The sequence below is a fragment of the Prunus mume genome, linkage group LG5 (assembly GCF_029339155.1).
Source record: "Prunus mume cultivar Tortuosa linkage group LG5, ASM2933915v1, whole genome shotgun sequence".
NCBI lineage: Eukaryota > Viridiplantae > Streptophyta > Magnoliopsida > Rosales > Rosaceae > Prunus > Prunus mume.
Window position 1 is genome coordinate 29,830,916 of NC_142702.1, and position 21,171 is coordinate 29,852,086.

At 38.2% G+C, this 21,171-nt stretch overlaps 4 protein-coding genes and 1 pseudogene across 5 annotated transcripts; 1 reads left to right on the forward strand and 4 right to left on the reverse strand.

Moving 5' to 3' along the window:
* Positions 1-934: 934 nt before the first annotated feature.
* On the reverse strand, positions 935-5,243 carry LOC103333598 (uncharacterized). The gene is made up of 8 exons (XM_008236467.3): positions 4,985-5,243; positions 4,232-4,376; positions 3,975-4,143; positions 3,327-3,597; positions 2,457-2,722; positions 2,163-2,378; positions 1,684-1,786; positions 935-1,408 (listed from the first exon to the last, which is right to left on the reverse strand). Exons 1-8 carry the CDS (start codon positions 5,133-5,135, stop codon positions 1,347-1,349), a joined length of 1,383 nt encoding a protein of 460 aa, XP_008234689.1. The 5' UTR covers positions 5,136-5,243; the 3' UTR covers positions 935-1,346.
* A 1,215-nt stretch (positions 5,244-6,458) lies between these two features.
* Positions 6,459-8,515, forward strand: LOC103333597 (Rhodanese/Cell cycle control phosphatase superfamily protein). The gene is made up of 6 exons (XM_008236465.3): positions 6,459-6,947; positions 7,060-7,106; positions 7,514-7,606; positions 7,718-7,856; positions 8,001-8,103; positions 8,194-8,515. Exons 1-6 carry the CDS (start codon positions 6,743-6,745, stop codon positions 8,318-8,320), a joined length of 714 nt encoding a protein of 237 aa, XP_008234687.1. The 5' UTR covers positions 6,459-6,742; the 3' UTR covers positions 8,321-8,515.
* A 559-nt stretch (positions 8,516-9,074) lies between these two features.
* LOC103333596 (vacuolar protein sorting-associated protein 26A) lies at positions 9,075-13,158 on the reverse strand. Its single transcript, XM_008236464.2, has 12 exons — positions 13,001-13,158; positions 12,421-12,469; positions 12,228-12,302; positions 11,973-12,047; positions 11,769-11,841; positions 11,531-11,575; positions 11,116-11,227; positions 10,839-10,905; positions 10,660-10,704; positions 10,370-10,425; positions 9,932-10,107; positions 9,075-9,661 (listed from the first exon to the last, which is right to left on the reverse strand). Exons 2-12 carry the CDS (start codon positions 12,421-12,423, stop codon positions 9,483-9,485), a joined length of 906 nt encoding a protein of 301 aa, XP_008234686.1. The 5' UTR covers positions 12,424-12,469; positions 13,001-13,158; the 3' UTR covers positions 9,075-9,482.
* Positions 13,159-14,172: 1,014 nt separating this feature from the next.
* Positions 14,173-15,897, reverse strand: LOC103333595 (AAA-ATPase At2g46620 pseudogene; annotated as a pseudogene). The gene has a single exon (XR_016127453.1). The product of XR_016127453.1 is annotated as an AAA-ATPase At2g46620 pseudogene (transcript).
* A 2,084-nt stretch (positions 15,898-17,981) lies between these two features.
* On the reverse strand, positions 17,982-21,137 carry LOC103333593 (uncharacterized). Its single transcript, XM_008236462.2, has 5 exons — positions 20,749-21,137; positions 20,064-20,364; positions 19,048-19,206; positions 18,585-18,880; positions 17,982-18,476 (listed from the first exon to the last, which is right to left on the reverse strand). Exons 1-5 carry the CDS (start codon positions 20,950-20,952, stop codon positions 18,246-18,248), a joined length of 1,191 nt encoding a protein of 396 aa, XP_008234684.2. The 5' UTR covers positions 20,953-21,137; the 3' UTR covers positions 17,982-18,245.
* Positions 21,138-21,171: the final 34 nt, after the last annotated feature.

The following is a 21,171-nucleotide window of genomic DNA, read 5'->3' on the forward strand; positions in this document are numbered from 1 at the left end:
CCATGATATGTTGTGGCACCTTTAGTTAGATTATCAATAGATAATTAACCATTTTGATATATTTTCTTTTTGCTGAAGAATAATAAAAGAAACGAGAGTGCTTGTTGATCATCCAGAAGGCACACACTTTCCTGTGATGTGTCCACACATGCTTCAGTGAACTCTCGTTTTGTCACCGATTAATATCATGCTTGATTCATTCCCTTAACTGGTTGATACGGACTGAAAATCTCAGCTTTGGAGACGTTGACATTGATAATGAGGATTCTGTGAAAGGAGCTCGAATTCCCAAACAAAATCAGGAGTCCTGTGTGTCAGAAGCTAAATCGAAGAAACAATCCCACTCTGCCTTTGCAGTGACCACATCTGTGGAGGACTCTCATAGAAAGTGGAGAAAAAGGTAAAATTTTATGACTTTTATTGTTAGTTTTATTACTCGTGGGAACTTCATGTCATGTAGCTATGGTCTGTTTCAGGACTATTACGAAGCCTAACCAAAACAAAACCGTATAGCCGCGCGGCTATACTATTCAAATCTCTTTCAATATTAATTTAAAGAGTATAGCCGCCTTTTAAATATATCCTGAACGCTGAACGCTGAACGCTGAACCGACTGAAAATAGTATATGTAGCATTGTTTCGTGATCAGCTGATTTCAAGAACAAGCTTACCAATGCAATTTTGAATTCAAATAATTTTTTTTGCTTATATTAATTGGGCAAATGCAGACGTAAACGTATATGGACCAATTGTGCCCACTGCCCAGGCGGCTCAATTAAATTTATTTGCGATTTCTAACCCGTCTATTTATTTCTTTTTCGATAAGCCTAAAAGCCACTTACGATATCTCGATCTCTAGGAATGCAAGAACCAATTTTTAAGTGCCTTCCCCAAGAAAAAGGTTATAACATAAAATCTAAAAGCATTCGAGCACTGAATCAAATCTACAGGGACCAATTTGTATAAAGATCATAAAACAAAATTGCCTTGGCTAATCGTACAGTTTCACTTAAATTGTAATAAAGAAACATATAGGCTATGGATGCTGTAAAAAGAATAACAATGGCGTTACAAGAAGAGCTGATTACTTCGCCGAAAATTTTGCAATAACTAATTCACTACCGTAATGACTTGACAACCAAAAACAATTACAGAAGTTCAACCGACCCTTCTTCCTTCCCATATTTGCTGTGCAGACTACTCTTGTCCTTATACATTGCAACCTTCACTTTTTGAAATCGAATAAATTCTTAGTTAACAGGAACTTTACCAGTATATTGAACGAATAAATCAGGTCGTTGTCTTCAACCTCTCAAAAGTCTGGTGGTCTGTCAGCTCAGAATCATTCATATGTTTAATGGCTCTGCCTCGCTGTCCCTTTCCTTCATTGCTACCCAATCTTCAGTCTCTGTTGACAGAAGCAAGTTATTTCCAACCATAAGCACCAAGAAATAGGATGCTGGATGATCCAAGTCAATATATATGTAGGAGGTTTGCCTAGGATCAGGTTATTGTATGACCCATGGATTCAATGTAGGTATCATTTTTATTTTTATTACAGTAATTATAACTCCAGAGGCATGATCTTTAGATGATATTCACTACATGGATATATAAGACAAACAATTTACTTTTAGTGCCAGATAGTGGCGGCAAAGATTACGGGGTGAAAATTGGACTTACTAGGCTTGTCTGCAATTGCCATGAGGCGCCTCTGCAAGAAACATGCTACAAAGAGGAAAATCGAGCACATACCAAACATAACAGTCATCGGAAATGCATCAACCTTCAAAGACAAACAAAACCAATTAGTTAGTGACAGAAGAGGGGTAGAAAAGAAAGAGATACAATCACATTCTCTTGTTTCTCTTTTCTTTTTTTGGGTAGAACATTTCTCCGCTGCGTCCACAAGCTCCATAGTCAATAATATGCACAAAGAACTGCTAATGGTATTGACTGGGTCTTAACTGAGCATGCTTTCATAACATCTTATTTCTAAGGTACTCTGATAAACTGGTTTTGAAATTTGAGTTTAACTGGTTTCAAATTTACTTAAGGTTATATCAGCACAAAACAAGATTGAACCACCTAAGGGTCAGTTTATCTACTTCGCCCCACATTCCCAGGTCTAATGCATTTTGAAGTCGGGAATTGTAACATACATTATACAGCACAATGCAGACAAAGATGTTGAGAGGAATACGGAAGAAGTTCATGATGGTGCTCCTGGCCTCCTCAGGGATGTACTGGGATCTCATCTTCATAATGGACGGCCAGAATAGTCCTACACAAGCCTCAAAGGCACAGAACCCAAGAAGCTGGATACAACCTGCAAAAGAGATGCTCCCTCCTTTCTCCTTCGAAGGTGCTACCAAGAACTGTTCAAAATTAGCAAAGTTAAAAAAAAGCGCAAAACCAGTCATTAAGAAAAAAATACACTGGAATCCATAACATACGCTGGTCACAATGGGAAGCAGAAGAGAGGCAGCTGAGATGGCAAAGACAATCTGCATATAGCTCTCTACTCTGGGTGCTTGGCGAGCCATCAACCGAGATGCAAGGGAGCTTCCAAACATCGAAGACAACATGAACGTGGCAAAAATAAAGCCATGTGGAATATCCTCGTCATTTGGGCTCAAAGCAGGGGTCCAGAGGAAAACAAAGGTATACATAGAACCTTCAAACAGAGACTGTATCGCACCCAGTAATGCAATTTTCTCATCTGAACCACACAAAATATAATACTAAATAAAGAGGAAACACATAACTTATAGAGCAAGGTTAAAAAGAAAATGAAAAACAAAACAAAAGGAAAATTCTTTCAAGATAACAGAAAAATAAACTACGAGGTTGAAAAAAGATTGACAATCATGAACTGATTGTGGCTGGTCAGAGCTTTACAGTCCCTCGTGGCCGGTCATATCTATATCTATATAAACATCACCAGTAATGGATTAGAGGATAATGGTTATTTATACTTCCTTTTATTGGGGTGAAGGGGTCAGAAAGGATTTAGTATAGGGATCAAACCACAATAACTATTCAAAAGAAAAGAAAAAAGGAAAAGTTTACTGAAGCCAACAGAATGTTGAAGAACAAAATAAAGACAAGGTAATCTCTGTGCAAGCCCATCACCCTTTCCACTTACTACATGGCTATTCTAAGGAAAGTTTGGAAAAAAGAAGAGAAAACAATTAGTAAACAAGATGAATCCAGAACAAAAGCATGTGTCATGTAGAAACAATCACCACAGTCTACCATTAAATTAAACATACACAATTTATCATCCAAAAATAATATCTTATAGTATATATTTAAGACTCTACCAGAAGCAATGGCCACAGCAGCACCCCGGAATTGGGTAAGCAAATCCTTGTTCTCTGAAGGATCTCCATAATTCTCTGTCCATGAGAATAGAATTACAAACATTCCGATTGTGAGAAAGCACGAAGCAGCGTCGAAGGGTGCCACAGGCCCGAGAGCCAGTGCATCAACAAGCGTATTTCCAAGCAACCCAGCCAAGATAGCAACAACACCATTGCCAAGAAATATTGCCTTTGAGAATGTTATTGACAACCATTGTTGTTCAAAGCCTCTCTGCACAGTCAAGAGGAACATCACATATATGATTTACTGATACAAGGGGGGTAACATTCCAAGAACAAAACAATTTTACACAGTCCACAACCCAACCAAGGGAAAAATGCTTAGTCAAATGACTGACTAGCTCTTGCATCGTTATCAAACTCATTGCCTATGTGGGAAAAAAAAACAAAAACGACATCCAAATAGAATACAACGACAACAAAATTTGCACCCCAAGCAAGCAAGTCTTTTCTATTTAAGCTAACCTGCATGCTAATAGTACCCTTTAAAGACAAAGAGACCATATTCACTGAAACTATACATCTAAGGTGAATATGTGAGTGAAATATTCAAAAAAATAACGAGTGGGCAAAGCAATGACCCCTTACCTTGTTGTGTTCTGCAACAAGCCATGATTCAAATGCTGAAAATAGAAGTGATGTGGCAATACCTCCCAAAATACGACCCAACATCAAAACCTTGTATTGAGGAGAATGCTTGGTGATGCAACTCAGTATGTAAGTTATACAATAAGTCACGCATGCCCTCTTTCGGCCCCTAAATTACAGACATCATCAGCTAACAAATGCTATTAATATCTAACAAGCATGAAACCATTAAACAGAGATCAGAGAGGTAAACTCACTGTTTATCTGCCAGAGATCCAACAATTGTTCCAAACAACATGGAGGAGCCAAAACCGGCAATGAATAGCTGTCCAATGTCTCCTTTTCCATATCCATATGTACTGTACAGGTAGTAGACATAAGGACCCTGCAACCAGTCCCCGGCTATTGGCACATAAACATTAATTTGTCAGTAATTTAGACCATAGTTTCATTCAATTAGAGAAGTTCGAACATAATTAGCAAAATTCACTCAAATTGAAAAATTTATGTAATTTTTTTTTAAGTACTAAACGCAATCAAGATATGATGCACATATCATCTACTGACTGTGACAACAAATACTTCATTTATTAAGTAACAAGAATTCAGCTGCCGCAATAGATAGACTAATGTCTCAATATGTGAAGCCATTACAACCATATGCAGCCCAGATCCAACTTCCCACTCACCAATTCAAAAAGAAAATAGCTAAAATGAAAGCAACGCTACCATCATTTTTCTTTGAGAAAAGCAATAAAGAAAGTCCAAAATTCTTATCTAAAACATGTACAAATCAATCAAAACTATCAGAAAAGAGACTGAATACACAGATCTCACAAATGGTAACTTTAGATTCCACTTGGGAACTCTAAGAACTCTAAGAAAACTTACTAACACCATCAGATCGGATCAAAATTCAGCAAATCCAGAGACATACATTTGCACAGATACGTATATAAACATATTCACATTGAGAGAGATGATATTCAGGTGAGATCTAGCGGGTTTACCCATCATGAGAGAGTAAACGAAAAGGTAATTGTTCTTGAAGCTATTAAAAGTTGACGACGTATTGATTCGGTCTTTGTTGCTCTTGCTGAGCTCCGTCGCTGCCACCACCACCCCCAATATCCCAAACACCATGTAGTAGAAGACCTCCATTGTTACTCACTGCACTCTAAAGAGAAGGAGAGAGAGGGAGAGGGAGAGGGAGAGGGATAGGGAGTGATAATTAAAGGTACGTGAAGAGAGATGGATTGTATTATATATAAACATAATTTTTTTTTTTTTTTTTTTTTTGGGGTCAGGATATATATATATATATATATATATATATACACAGAATGAGAACAAGCCGAAGTGTTTCTACAATTTATGAAACCGTGCATCGTATGGTTGTACTTTTGACTTTTGTGTGATGTAAAAGTGTGTTGACTCTGAAGTTGTAGCGGGCAAGAGTGCAAGTGTAGGATAAGCCCAAGGGTAAGACTGCAGAAGAGAGAAACTTGGTATGTAATTTATAAAGGCCAAATTGCATCGATGTGACACGCGGCGACATCTAGTTGCGTGATGGAGTATTCGTTGGTGTCGGTGGTTCTCTTAAGGTGGTGACATAGCAGTGTGGTGGGATGGGTCATGGGAGTGAGTGATTTAAGAAATATAAACAGAAACAGCAGCAGCAGCGCCCAAATCAAAATCAAACGGTTGCGTAAATTGGATCTCGTTCGTACTGAAAGTCTGGAAAGGCCGTAGGGGATTTGCCTTCTTATTCAATTTGTTTCTACCAGAACTTCAGGAATTTGATATTAATTTTGGATGGATTTTATGCACACACAAAAAAAGTAATTAAGGTTGTTGTAGTGTGAATTGCAAGTATGCTGATCAACACAAAACAGGGGATCAATTCTTATTTAAAACGTTATTAACTTGATTACATCAATAAACTTAAAATCTTAAAATGAACGGATCTGATCTGAGACAACCATTTAACGGTCCAAATACTTTCAATTTACCAGTCATGTGCTAATTAATGCTCAGACAGCAGATATGGATGCTGACTTCCTACTTTAATTTAAAGATAAATGTCAAATAGCACATATGTTACATAACTCACCGGTCATACTACAAAATTAAATATCAAAATGGGTTATACTTTGTATCTTTGTTGCTAAACAAAAATTTCGGTGAACTGTAATACCACATCGTCAATGGGGTCTTAGCTCAATAATAGAGTTTTTAATAGTCTATGATTCGATTCCTCATGTGACCATGTGTCTCATCGAGAGAAAAAAACAGTCATATCACGTCATTATATTAGACATAATTTAAAGTGATGAGCAAAATTAAATTAGACTGAAAAAGAATAAAGGATAAAAGGTAATGAGAGCCAAGTTGGAAGGAGGAGGATTTATGGCTTTGGGTATGGTCCAATAAAAGGACAAGACAAGGGAGGTAAAGGATGAAAGAAGTTTAAACAGATATCCAGAACCACAAACTCGGATTCTGGGAGAGATAAAATTGCAAAATATCCATGGCCCAGTGACTTCGAAATCAAGCACTCACAAGATCTCAAACCAGTCAAATAAAAGCAGAGCAAGCACAGACAGCACTTCCAATTGTTCTATTGTTTCAGCACAACCTAATGATCTATATGCTATATTGATCAAACGTCATTCTGAACATTCAGTTCAAGAGCTAGCTAGAGCCTAGATTAGCTGATTAATTTTCTTGGTTTGGTTTTGGGAGCATATATATATATAACTTCATAAATGGCTGCTGCTTCTCTTACTTCGATCAGCCTACACTCATCTGCATCTTCAGCATTGGGGTTGGCTTCAAAGCAGTGCCAACATAATAATCACCCTTGCTGCTGGCTTACGGAGAGATCAGTAAGATCCTCCTCCACAAGGCAACGGTTGTCATCACGGGGCCTCAAAATCCGCGGTGCAGCAACAAAACAAGTCAAATCGCCAGGTACCGTATAACTAACTCACTCTTTTAATATCACAACTACTTCCTTATCTATATGTATATCTTCATCTCTTAAATGAATCCACTCTCACTTGGTTTCTTTTGGAGAGGTTAGCTGAAGAGGATTGGAAGACTAAGAGGGAAGTTCTGCTGCAGAACAAGGTGCACCTCCATCTCTCTCTCTCTCTCTCTCTCTCTCTCTCTCTCTCTCTCGCACACACGCACACACAGAGACAAGCCTCAATGGAAGAGCCAAAACTGAAACAGATAGAATTCAACCAAAGAAATACAAAAGTAGAATTCTAATCACAAGTTTCAAATCTATCAAAGTAGCTGGAACAAGAGACTTTTCATTGTTTATTTGCTATGGTTTTATTTGTGCAAGGAAATGTTCCGTTCCCAAATCTCTAACTAATTTTCAAGGGAACACAAGAAGACTGGAAAGAGCGTCATCTATAAAGGGAACACGAGTAAAGATTGACGAAGGAAACAGTGCATGTATTGCCTTGCCCCCTACAAGGCGTAGAAGCAATCTCGTTTGCTAACACCAATTTTTTTACAATTTGCAGGTAAGGAGTGTGGATGTAAAAGAAGCTCTGCGACTTCAAAAAGAAAACAAATTCGTGATTCTCGATGTCCGGCCTGAAGCAGAATTTAAAGAGGTTGTCTGCTCTGCTCTGCTCCCCAAGTCATTGCATTTCTAATCTTCCTGCTGGCGATTTCAGTATCAATAGGCTAATTACCAGAGAAATGAATGTTTCTGGTGCATGTAGGCTCATCCCCCGGGTGCTATTAACGTGCAAATATACAGGCTTATAAAGGAGTGGACGGCATGGGACATTGCCAGGCGTGCTGCATTTGCATTCTTTGGCATCTTTGCTGGCACAGAAGAGAACCCTGAGTTCATACAAAGTATATATACATAAATCAATGCCCCTATTATGCTCTCAATTGTTCTGGAAAAAAATAAAATAAAATTATGCTTTCAATTGTTGCTTTGTCTTTAGACAACTTCTACAGATATGGAAACACCAAATGTTTGGTATGTGACAACAGGTGTGGAATCACAACTTGATAAGAAGGCAAAGATCATAGTGGCTTGCGCCGCCGGGGGCACGATGAGACCAACCCAAAATCTCCCAGAAGGTCAACAGTCAAGGTGTTCAGTTTAAAATTATTTTCCCTTGAGACTTCCATTTCATTCCCTCTTCATCAAGTTTTACATTACATCACACTGCGCTTCCTACAGATCACTGATAGCAGCCTACTTGCTTGTCCTCAACGGTTATACCAATGTGTTCCACTTAGAAGGAGGGCTTTACGCCTGGTTCAAAGAGGGCCTGCCAGCAGTTTCAGAAGAAGAAGAAGAAGAGTGAAGTGCTGGTTTGGAAGGAAGACCATGCTTCAAAGGTGGCCTTTGTTTTGTCCACAGATGAGTGAGTGCGTGCTGATGATTTCTTTGCATAACTAACAGCATTTGTGAATTCTGATGCAAATCTCTTAATTGAAAAGGTTTCCATGTGGAATTTTGAATGTTCTTGTAATGAAAATATCAGCAATAACTTAGAGCATCTCCAGCAGGGTTGCTATACTCTGATCCTTAGCCGTTTTGACTAGAATGAGGGCAAAATGCAGCTCCAGCAGACTTGCTATCTAGCTCTCTATTTTGGAGAACTCCATATTTGAGTTTGGTGGCTCTCTACATTTGGAGAGGAGGAGAGAAATTGAGGGTTCTCCATTTCTTCATCTTCTCTCTCCCTAGGCACAACCCTCTCTTACCTCTTACTTTTTATTTTTTTTAATGAGCTTTTAAGTTAGAGAGGAGGAGAGAGAAATAGTAAAATACTAGAGATTGGCCAAAGTGGAGATTAGCCAAAATAGTAAGTAGTTTGATATAATAGCTTTCTAACTATTTTAACTAAAATTTAGACTCTCTTGGAGATGCTCTTAGTGTTACATTGGGATATAACAAATATCCGTTAATATTCTGAATTTTTCTTTCCGATTTCCATCCACCAAAATATTGTCTTGCGAATGACTGCCTACGGTTCTGTTACCAAAAGGGAATATTGATGAATTTAATTACCAGGGATGCATTGATTAACCAAATGAGACTAAACACCCGAGAAAAAAGGAAATCACGAAGATATAAGTCTTCATAGTTTCTCTTTTTCAATAAACAGCAGAATTCCATCAAAGAAATGTCAATAATGAAAACATCAGGCTCACAGTTCATACATAGCATGAAGAATTTTTATCAAACCGAGGGGTTTATTTCTCCAACGCTAATTCATAAAGTAAGATACAGGATGCTTGTTACATGACGTATCATCACAGCAACAGGAGATCTTGTACTTTCCACCGCCCATGTACATAACTCGCGACAATCCCGTATCAAAGTTGCAACTCAGCAAGAATAGCAAGTCATTGTAGCACAATAAGATCATAAATTTCTAAGCTTTACAAGGTGCCATGAGAAAATTTATCTTCTTTTCCATATCGAATGGATCAAATGGAGATAGACTGCAAGATGAGTGATCATGAAGTCTCCTGAAGCCTGTATATAGTGATCTCTTGCTGCTTGAAATACCGTCTGTCCTCTTCATCAACCAGAACAAGATTCAAATAATACTTCACGCTGAATTTGTTATTGATGTTGCGATGTGTTGGTGTCAGTTCGTAAGGGCTAAGAAACAATCTAATGGGAATTGATTCACCTGAAAAATTCAAGTACATGAATGTAAGCCATTCATCCATGGACAGTTGAAGAAATGCAGCAAGTTTAGGAAATAATAAACTGTTTTCCAGAAACTTCAATCACATATTACCTGACCATCCCCATTGAAATTACAAATTTCATCAAAAAAATTCAAATGTCATATATTTTTTGAATTACACTTACAATAATGGTTACGTTGCAGCCATCAATCACCTGTATCAGCATTATTCCGAACATATAAGAAAGCAGAAGAATTATAAGCATATACCTCTGACTGGAGCACCATCCATCAACTCAAACTTAGCAAGTGTCTCTGTCTCAACATGGGTACTAGGCCCCGACCCTGTTGACTCTCGACGCCTGATCTCCAGATCCATATTCTTTATTTTGATTCTTACAAGAAGGAAGTATATCTTGCCAATAATAACATCTTTCAAATGGTACCTGTTCAACACACCAATAATTAGAGCCAAATTGTTCTCTGTTGTTTTAACTAGATAGACATATCATATTTCGGATTTATTACACTCTAGGCATGAAGTTCTCCTTGTACAAACCCACCCTAGACAAGTATGCTCAGGCTATGGTTGGAAAGCAAATGAAACTCAACATTCAGAAACAACCCTTGTTTCCAGATTTCATCTCGGGCATGTAAACCAGTAACAATAAACAGACAGCCCTGGTCATGAAATAGCTTTTAACTTACTTGCTCTTGTTGTACTCAAACTCAATATGCAGACAATCCTCGATTCCCACTTCCATCTGCAAAGACAATAAAATTATAAGAAAGATTCATTCAGGGAGGATTGACAATGGGGCTATCTGTTGCAGCATAGTAGATAGATGCAACGTAAAATGGAATAAAACTGTTGGGTGAATGGAAGCAAACTTTTTTTTTTATAATCGATAAGCAGTTCTTATTTGTTACTACATTCCTTATTCCTATGAATGATAACCATGTTGTCATGGTCATCAAAGAGTAGAATATTGTCTCACCTTGATGCTATTGTTAATAGAAGGAGGTGGGGAATAGTTGCGAACCTGAAGCACAGAATGAAATCAACATAAACTATGAGAATGCTAGCTAAGTAATGGTTGTCAACGCATGCTGAACAATAATGTTCACAAATTCTGGTAGAGAGAGAGAGAGAGAGAGAGAGAGAGAGAGAGAGTACCACAAAATCCTGGTATTCCACTATGCTACCAGCATAACCACGACTAACTGTCACTTTCAGAACATACCTAGAAAAAGCACATTTACAATATGTCATAGCATGAACTATTATTACTATCAACATCATGTTTTCCATCTACACTAGTGTTGTACATAACCGTGTCTAAAATGTAATCAGACATTCTGAACAATTCGATCTTTCATAAATGTAGAATATCTTAATTTTAAAAGATAAAGGTAAAATGAAAAGGAAATATATTTAGTGTTCTGAGACTTACCTAAGTCTCACATTCACCCCGTTGTAAGTCTCATATGGCATTTCAACTGTAGAAAACTCAAAAGGATATGTTTTCTTCTCATATAACTCTCCAGGAACATCAAGTTCACGAACTGTTGACAAGAGCAATACAATTAGAGCATCCAAGAAGAAGTTGGAGTGGAAAAATTACAAATTTAAAGCCAATTAAATGGAACACTGCACTTTTCTTTTTTCAGTAAAATGATAAATAGACAGGTTATAGTGATGGATATCATATTAAAATTTGGAAGCTCAATATGATAGTTACTTTTTTCTTTGTTACTTTCTAACGGAAAGGGATTGGTGGTAATTAAAAACAAAGAACCAAAATCAGTACTTCAAAAAATGAGTAGAAACTGTCCAAAGCTAACGGAATGAAGACAAAACATACTCACCGAGGGAAGTAAAGTCATAAAAGTTGCCTCTGTCAAAGTACATCTCTGCAACATGAATTAAGTTTTATTAGAGTGCTCGTTTTAAGGGGTAAGAAACAAAAGTCCTAGGAACTGTTATTGACAGCATGTAATCATCCAAAAAACAAATCTCATACTATTATTTTCACATTGAAACTTGTTAGCCCAAATCATGACAAATGTAGCACAAAAAATTATCAACAGAAAAGAAATAAAATACCGATTTGGCCGAGGAGCTCAACTTTGACTCCATTGTGTTCAACCTTCTTCCCTTGAATTGGTTCTATAGAAATCTGAAAATGACAAGGAAAGAAGATCTCTAAATAGATGATCTTTATTGGCTAAGGCTAAATCAATTTCCAAAATGTTTACCTTTGCATACTATAATGCTTAACATTTAAAACAATGTGATCAAACAATATACCTTCCCAGAAATGTTTTCTTGACTTTGAAAAAGTGGGACCAACACTGCTTGGCCACTTTCCTTCTTTAAGGGGACCTGCAGAAACAGATCATAGATTAGGGGAAAAAGCAAATTGAACTTACCAATTCTCGTGTAATTGCACTTGGGATAATAAATTTAAATTTAATAATTCCATGGATTGAAAAAAAAAATTCATCAACAAATAGGTGGCATCCATAATTTATTTTTCTAATTTATTCTTTACAGATAGATTACCTGCTTCCGAGTTTTTGCATCAGAAAATGTGATTGAAATGTTGCAGGATGGTTTGAATGCTCCGATTAAGTAATTCTGAGACAAATTGGAAATGCGCCAAATCAATACTATGAAGGTTTCATGGCAATTATACCCAGACAAACCACAAGAACACAATGACTGCAGTAACGGTAAGCTGTTCATGAAACCTTACCATACTGATCAGGATAAAAACCCAGTTCCTAAAAACTCACTCAACAGACCTGCAAAATTCAATGTGAAAAAATCATCTACATACACATTGCAAAGCATACCCTCTTGCTAATTACCAAATACCAAAGTTTTGGTTTCCTTAAAAACCCACGACTTGCAACTAGAATAAACTTCAAAACTAATAGTCGTGAACTCATACACACAGGCTGTGTACTTACAGTGGATGAAAAAGTATCTGTTTATGCACAACATATTTGTTAGAAGCTTTGAAAATCATAATTCACCCACTTAATCATACAATTTAGAATGCTAAAAAGCCAATGCATTCCTCGTCGACCACAACAGCTAAAATGCACAACCACCTAATATTTCCAATCTCAAATTTTGTACACCCTACATCTCCTAGATAAAAATAAATTATAAATTGAACTACACAAATATATAATCGGCTCTATATAGACATAAAATGTGGATTCATTGAGATCAAATTCAATCGAACACCAGCTTAAATCAGAGAAAAGTGGTAATTTATACAAGAAATATTTTGAATACGGAGGTGGAGACTTATGAATTTGCTGTACCTTATGACGAAAACAAAGAGATCGGCGAGAGCTGTGAATTGGGGGTTTAGGGCTGACAGAAAAGAAGAGCAAACTACTCCTTGATCGGCAGTTGGGAATGAGACTCAAAAGTCTATTGCTTTCTCCTTCAAAAAAATAATAGGAAAGCTCCGTCTCACGTGTGAGCACGTGACCGAAGCTTTGGTCTTTTCTTTTTCTTTTTTTCCATTTGGCATTTTATACGTTCGAAGGGGAGGCTTTTATTGGCAACCCAAAAATTAAAAAAAATAAAAAAAATAAAAAGGGAAAGGAGGCTTTTAGAAGTAAATTAATGCATGTTATATGACATATATACTTACATATAAATGCATTAATTATTTAGTTTCTGATTACTTCGTGAATATTAGAGTTAGAGTTCTAGCTTATCAGAAGAAAAAAAAAAAAAAAAAGGAAATATAAGTTTGAGAGTATGTTCAATTGGCACATCATGCCATTTGGGTTTGGCATGTTACAAGATTTATTTTCATATTTAATACAAATATGTTCGTGGCAAGCACTTTTCGTTTTAAAAATAATTGTCGTAAGAGGTTTGTAACTCAAGTAATTAAGAGCATTTATCTCTACACCCTATGTGTTTTTTTCGAACTCCTTATTCTTCAATATCACTTATATCAAATTAATTGTCTTCTCGGTCAATAAAATAAAAGTAAATCCCACCCTCTCCATTTAATCAAAATTATGCCAAGTTGACTTTCAGTTTGTGAGTTTGAGTTGCTCAGCTTTAGACTAATTCAACTTTATAGAATTAAAACAAGTTGATCAATAGACAAAGGATTTGAAAACAATGCAATTCATACGGCTAATTTGTTATGTCGATTATTTCAATAGAGTAAGCATGGAAGCAGCTTGAAAAGAAAATCAGGTGTCTTGTTGATCTATTTTTAACTTTTGGACAAGTTGTAATTTGCTTAAAAATCTTACACGGTTTATAAAAAATTCCAAATTTTTTGGAACATTCAGCTTATGACAAGCAAAATCATAGCTTTGATATTTTGTCAAAACTGTTGGGCGCACCAAGAATATGGATCACCTTCCGAAATAGGGGTCAAAAACACGAGGTTCAGCCAAATTCAAATCAAAATTTACAATCTGACTTTCAAGTGCTACAAGTCATGGTTGATAGGCTTCTTGAATTGAGAAAAATAATATCATATGGAAGAAATAAATAAATATTTATCGTAACGAGGTTATTTTACAAGGCATTGAACCTCAAGGTAAGGCACTGAAAATTTTAAATTTACGATTCACCCTTTCACGGCGTGAAGCGAACCGTCCTTATCCGCGGAACTTGAATCTAACGGCTCTTCTTTTCTCCTGCTCCCCAATCTCAAAAGCCCGTATAATTTCCTGAACTCCCTCACCGTGTGAACACTTTCCCTGCAAAACACGGCCCCGGGTTCACCCGACTCGTCAACGGACCGACCGGACGAACTATTCGTCAATGCCTGCGCAACTTTGTTCACTCCCTTAACACTCTCCGCATTGGTCTGCAAGGCCGAAATAACCGATTTCAAGGCCCGACTCGGTGAGCTCCGATTCGAAATCATAATCTCTCCGATCTCCGCCGGGCTCAAACTCCCTCCGCTTTGGAAAATTTCCTCCACCTGAGGGAACAGCTTGTGTTCTTTGACCCCCAAGTAAGTACTGGCCAAGCTCTTAAAAGCTGAAAAATCGCAGAGGGGAAATTGGATATGGACATCGACCCGACCCGGCCTCATAACCAGTTGGTCCACCTGATCCTTTCCGTTCATCGTAAACACCAACATTCGCTCTTCGCCGCAGCTCGACACAATCCCGTCCATAAAGTTCAACAGCCCCGACAAGCTCACAGCCGTCGATTTATCCATCAAGAAACGGTCGAGATCCTCCACCACGATCAGCGACTTGGACGTCGTTTGGAGCAAGAGCATTTTCAGATCAGAATCGTCGTAGACCTTGGACATGTCGATGTCGTACACGTCGTAGCTCAAGAACCTGGCCATGGCGGCGATGAAGCTGGTTTTTCCGGTACCGGAGGGGCCGTAGAGTAAAAAACTCCGCTTCCAAACACGGCCTAGTCTGTGATAATACTGCTTGGATTTCAAGAAGTTCTCGAGGTCGGACCGGACCTTGTTCTTCAACTCGGCGTCCATCACGACTGTGTCGAAGGTGGCCGGGTGAGTGAAGGGAACCGATCTCCACCGTTCATTTTCGGTGGAGAGGTTCATGTAGAGTTTGATCTCCTTGTTTCGCTGCTCGACCTCGTCGGCGACGGTGAGGATGTGCTGAAAGTACTGACGGAACACTCTGCGTTTGTCGGACTTGTTGATTTTCAAGACGAAGGACCTGATTCCATTGGGCTGGGATGATTTCTGGTTGGTCCAGGAGACCTTGGCTCTGAAGAAGGTGTCGTGGACGACGGAGTGATTGGCGTCGTGCTGGAAGAAGATGTCGTTGGACTTGGAGCCGGAGAAGAGGTTGGTGAAGTCGGAGTCTTCAATGGAAGGGAGGGAGTTGAGGTAGAGGGAGATCTTGCGGTAGAGTTGGTTTTCTTGGAAATGCTCGTTGAATTGAGGGATTTTGTAGAATTGGTACACGTGGAAGCGGTCTATCAAGGACTGCCATGATTTGATAAATATTTGAAGCAGAGATGTTTTGGACAAGAATCTAAGAACCAAAACCAGAGAAATGAATATGAGCAAGAAATAAAAGAATGCCGCGAACCCAACCATGACGAATGAATGTTAACCCAGAAAATTGAGAGTGGAGAGAGTTGGGTATTTGGGTGGGTTGAGATTAATTTGATGAAACCAAAGCAGGAGACTGTGGAGATGGAAAATAATAGTGGAAGAGGAATGGGGTGGGGGTGGATTTAAACGGGGGGAACTATGGAGACGGCTCGAGCCGGCAAATTAATGGGTCAATCAAAAGGAGCTGCTACGCCAATGTCAATGCGTCTAGTACGTACGGAGAGCGAAAGAGGAGAGAGATGGGTTGTATCTATGTTGGCTGTGAAATGACGACCAGAATGACTATTGTTCATCCATGGACTCAGTCTTATTGATTATTATTATTATTATTATGAGCTTAGATGATTGAATAATGAATTATAGGAACTATTCACATGTGCCCATTTTAATTCCATTCTATTGACCCAACCCAACCAAATTGGCCCTAGATTTTGACAAACGGCGCTGGATTTGTTGGGAATTCATTGTTGCTTTTTTTTAAGATAGTGGTCGTGCCATAATAATCACTTACTGGTTATTTGCCTTTTAGGTTTATTATTATAAACGACCCCCAAAATATGAGTCAAGTACTGTTATATTATAAACGGGCAAATTAATATTGAGAGGGGAACGATAATTACTATTCCGGTTTCTGAGAGGTCCAGGTAGTGATGAATTATTATTATTTTTAAGTAGATGCGATTGGGAAAGGGATTTACACAAATATTTATTGAGTGTTTGGACTTTTCGAATCTCTGCTCACATAGATGAAAGTGAAAGAACTCAACCAACTAAATAATACCCACTAATAAAATTTTATTAAATTTGATGTCAGGGGCGCTGCCTGCCTGCCTAAAGCCACGAAAAGGCAGAGTTAGATGCTCCTGTGCAGCCTTTGGTGAATACTGCATGTTTTAGTTGTGACTAATGTCGCAGAGCTCACTTGTTTCACATACATGAATAGGAAAAAGAAAAGAGATAGATCCAAAGCCAAAGGAAGGTGTCGTATTCTTCATAAGTTCCTAGCTGCTGCAGCTCCTGCATGCTGATTTTGAACTAGTAAACAGACCTTTCAATTCAAGGCTTCATCTCATATGTGTTGGCTCTGTCAACAACACAGAAATCTGTGAGTGATGGGAGCGCAACCAGTCAAATGTGGTTTTGCTCGCCAACTACGACCTGGTTTGGTATACTTATAAATTAATCTTCATATTCAAAATGCATGTCCTTAATTATTTAGTTGTCAAAGACTGAAGCCTCTACGTGAGTGAGTCAGTGGGAATAACTAATGCCATGCCAAGGGTTTATTTAATGATTAAGAAATGGACATCCTTGTAGAACACTGGCCCGGAATTTACGAGTGCCAAAGCCACTGCTAGCGTCATGTTTATTTTGTTTTTTCGTGGACAGTGAGTAATGTACTCAACTTATATTTTTAAAGATAATAATAAAATTGAGACTTAAGAATGCAACAAGTTGTTGATTGGGACGTCTCACTTTACTGAAATTTGTGGCCACAATAATTTACATCAACAGTTTGTGACTGACGTGACTTTGTTTTTGGAGGAAAACCCTATAATTTGTGTCATGCATTGCCCACTTCATGTCCTATGCTATACATATATACAGAGTGCTGCTTGCCATTTCCACCCTGTCCTAATTCCCCCACCACCCACCCAATATAGCGGTTTGGTTGGTTTTCTGTCAATCAATTGCCTGAGTTTCAGTGCCTTTTTGGAAGATAATTTTGTTTAATTGTCATCTTCAGTACATGTTTCAAATTTCGAAGAACAACTTGAGAGGTTTAAATTCAGGCTGTATCAACATCATCTTTGTTAACTCACTCTCTTGCAGATTGCAATATTGTGTTTCTAAAAATATTATTGTAATTCTCTCTGCCCACCTTGACAAGCATCGCAGCCTTAGTGGATTCTTCTTCTAGTGAGTGAAGATGTGGTCCTGCTGATTTTGTAGTAAAAGCATGCGGTGAGACTGAGGGGAAAGCTTCCAATTTCAAAAGGTAATGATAAGCCTCACTTTATGGCGTGGCTTTGGTGAAACCGACTGCACTTCTTCCATGCCAGCTCTGTCCTAGATGGTCCTAATCATTGGTTGCCCAAGCAACTTGCTCTTACCATGTGAAATACAAGCTAAAAGGCCTAAACAACGTAATGGCTTCAACAAGGTATAATTCCAGAGGTATGAACAAACCATCCACTATGAACAACGTTACAGAGTCAGAAAGGTTTTATAATAGCCAATGGTTAAATTCCGAATACGTCTACAAATTAACAATACAAAACAGCCCTTTAATATCGAATCACTGTGTCACATGCTAAATCACAATATAATTTTAGGCATTCAAAACGACCGAACTGGATCAACTTAGAATATGTATAGTAAACCTAACAGATTGAAGAGCTACAGCCACAACTCTGATAGTGTTGAATTCAACATGTCACCTATCGGGACTGGCGACTGGAGCGGAGGTTGGTATTTTAAGGGTCCTGGGCATCGGTTTGAATATTCAAGATGTGGGAAACCACTAGCCTTGAGAGCTCGTTAATTGCAGCTGGAACTGGTTGATAATCGCCAGTGTCTCTGTTCCTCGACCACCCTGGTGACGATTGTGATGAGTTCAAGCCAGTATAGTCATTTGCAGCAACCTTTGTATGCCTGGACGTTGCAAGAACATGCTCCAAATCCGACTGTGCTAATGGCCTTGGTGCCTGAATAAAGAAGCATAGACCAATACTCTCAGTACAAACAAATCTACATGCCTATTGTCTAAAGTTTATAATGCCAAGATATAAAACGACAATGCCACATATACTCACAGAAGATCTTTTTCCACTCTTTTCTTCATCTAGTAGGTCTCTGATAGGGAAATAAGCTGCTTTCTTGCAAAGCTCAAGTAGATCTGAACCTGTGTAACCCTCAGTCAAGCCAGCTATATGGTCATAATCAATATTGTCTTCAACTCTCTCCCCCTTCAAAATCACCTTTAGTATCTCTGCCCTCTCCCTTTGATCGGGATACCCGATCTCAAAGGCCTGAGGAAGACGCCGAAGTATTGCTTCATCAAGTTCTGATGGACGATTAGTAGCAGCAAGAACCATAACTCGAGCATTCTCTACAGAAACAAGATAAATTATGAAACCAAATGCCTTATCCAAGGATTTTTTTTTATTTTTTTTAAAAAAATCATGATTCTCACTCAGAAATTATTTTACATGATAACTGACTGAAAATGCATTATTTTTTACAGAAAAGAAAGAGAGACAAAAAATGAAGACTTACGATCTGTAGTAAAGCCATCCCATAAAGCCATGAACTCAGTTTTCATGTTTGTTAATGCTTCATGATCTGTAGTTCGGCGCTGACCCAAGAAACTATCAACCTCATCAATAAATATGATAGCAGGCTGGAGTTTATAAGCCAAGCTAAATACAGCAGCAACTGCAGAAGAATCGTTAAACAACACGCTAAGCACAGTAGATATAAGAGTAAGAAAACTTCAAAATCCAACACAAGCATAATTTGATCTCTTGAGGTAAAAGCAACAAACAAGTATGGCTAAAGGTCTAAGAAAGGATTGCTTCAAAATAAAAGGCCAGCCTTCTCAATCAACTAGTTAGATGAGAAAATAGTTTTCTTCTATGCATACCATTTCAATTCCCAATGACATGAGTATCAAAATAATTGGCTTCCTTGATTTATTAGTTGAGTAGGTTGGGAGAAGTTCATGCAGAGAAATATGGAGGATATCTGCAGATCATTATAAGTCCTAATGGCATGATAAAATAGTTGTTTCCTTGATTAATTAGTTGAGTAGGTTGTGAGAAGCAAATGTTACAGGTGTGGAGGTTATTTAAGTAGAAAGTTTGTAATTCTTCTAGCATGCTTACTTTTTATTTGTGTTTATTTCGCTAGCGTACAAGGGCAACAAAGAAATTACGAAAATAGAGAAGTCAGGAATATTGTATGCCCCAAAACCAAAGAAAATCTAAATGATTCTACCCTATAAAGCATCTTCTTGCGTAAACTTTTAACCAAACAAAATTTTGATAGCATCATCTCAGTGAACTCTAACCAATTGGTAAACAGCCTGTCCAATTTTGCTTCTAACGCTAGGGTACTAAGGTCAATTTCACGGTAAATGAAGCTCATAAAATTCACCAGAAGTAACTAATTAAAATATTGTATTGAATCAGACAGACGTACAAAAGGAACGAAAAAAACATCCTCTAATTGAGAAGGGACAGTATGAATTCCTGTAAACCAAAAGGGTATGTTTTAACATGACAAACACTCACCGAGTTTTTGTGCATCACCAAACCATTTGCTCATCAGATTTGATATCCTCACATTGATGAAAACAGCTCCAGACTCCTTTGCAATAGCTTTGGCAAGCATAGTCTTCCCAGTACCGGGTGGTCCATACAACAACACTCCTTTTTGTGGACCAAGGAGCTTCCCATGGGAAAACAGATCAGGCCTCCTCAGTGGAAGGATCACCAGTTCAAATAAGGATTGCTTTATAGACTCCAGTCCTCCGATAGATTCAAATTCTACTTCAATGTGGTCAGGGTTTATAACATCACAAGCTATGACATCCTGATAATGATTACTATATTAGCATTTGTGTATCTAATAGTAATTGAGCGACTTAACGATGAAAAAGATTGTCATCAACTCAAAAAGTGCAAGATTTCAAATGGATAAGTCGTGCAATCAAATTAATGGTCATCGACAGCACAAGATGTTCCAAAGGAAAATAGCAAAAACACCTGCATTTCAAGGACACTACACGGAAAACCCTCTCAAACCCACGACAAAGACATAAAATTTCAACCTTTTCCGACGGACAACTCAAAAACCCACATATCCCGAACAACTATATATTATTATCATCCAAAACTTCTTGCTTCCAACAATAAAAAGCAATCAAGCGGCAAGTTATGGAAAAACCCAGATGGCAGAAAAGGTGCGTCTTTTTACCTCATAAGAATTGGTGTGGATAAGAGGACGACCAAGGCGCTTAGCAATTTCCTTCTTGTGCTCCATAGCCTTCTTGGAGGCTTCACGGTTCGGGTCGAGATGCCGGAGCCCCGCGAACAAAACCAAGCAACTCAAAGCCGCACTCGCCGCGTACAATATCAATTCTTGCAAGAACTTGGTCTCCCTATCCGATGAACCCCCCATTAGAAATCTTTAGTGCACAATAAACGAAATACAAATTAATCCCCACTGCGCTCTGCAATTCCAGCAAACTAGGGCTTGTTTTATGAACACAGGGTTTGGAACGCAGGGTTTTCAAGAAACAGAAGGTGCTACTAAATCCCTTGGGTATTTTTTTTCTACTTGGTAAAGAAGTTTTGATGGCGTATGACGGTATGAGGCTGTTAAGTTGTTTGTGGCCGT

Bases quoted from the DNA above. Each gene is read 5' to 3' on its own strand.
- LOC103333597 (XM_008236465.3), top strand. From the start codon at position 6,743: ATGGCTGCTGCTTCTCTTACTTCGATCAGCCTACACTCATCTGCATCT. The intron at 7,607-7,717 runs GTTGTCTGCTCT...TGGTGCATGTAG, and splicing joins CTGAAGCAGAATTTAAAGAG to GCTCATCCCCCGGGTGCTAT. The intron at 8,104-8,193 runs GTGTTCAGTTTA...CGCTTCCTACAG, and splicing joins CCAGAAGGTCAACAGTCAAG to ATCACTGATAGCAGCCTACT.
- LOC103333598 (XM_008236467.3), bottom strand. From the start codon at position 5,135: ATGGAGGTCTTCTACTACATGGTGTTTGGGATATTGGGGGTGGTGGTG. The intron at 4,144-4,231 runs GTGAGTTTACCT...TCTGTAATTTAG, and splicing joins GGATCTCTGGCAGATAAACA to GGGCCGAAAGAGGGCATGCG. The intron at 1,787-2,162 runs GTATGTTACAAT...TTGTCTTTGAAG, and splicing joins TCTGCATTGTGCTGTATAAT to GTTGATGCATTTCCGATGAC.
- LOC103333593 (XM_008236462.2), bottom strand. From the start codon at position 20,952: ATGGGGGGTTCATCGGATAGGGAGACCAAGTTCTTGCAAGAATTGATA. The intron at 19,207-20,063 runs GTGAGTGTTTGT...ATTCTTCTGCAG, and splicing joins TGGTGATGCACAAAAACTCG to TTGCTGCTGTATTTAGCTTG. The intron at 18,477-18,584 runs GTGAGTATATGT...TTCTTTATTCAG, and splicing joins AGAGTGGAAAAAGATCTTCT to GCACCAAGGCCATTAGCACA.
- LOC103333596 (XM_008236464.2), bottom strand. The intron at 11,842-11,972 runs GTATATTGTTTG...TGTCATTTTCAG, and splicing joins AAGAAAACATTTCTGGGAAG to ATTTCTATAGAACCAATTCA. The intron at 11,576-11,768 runs GTATTTTATTTC...TTCATGTTGCAG, and splicing joins TGAGCTCCTCGGCCAAATCG to AGATGTACTTTGACAGAGGC.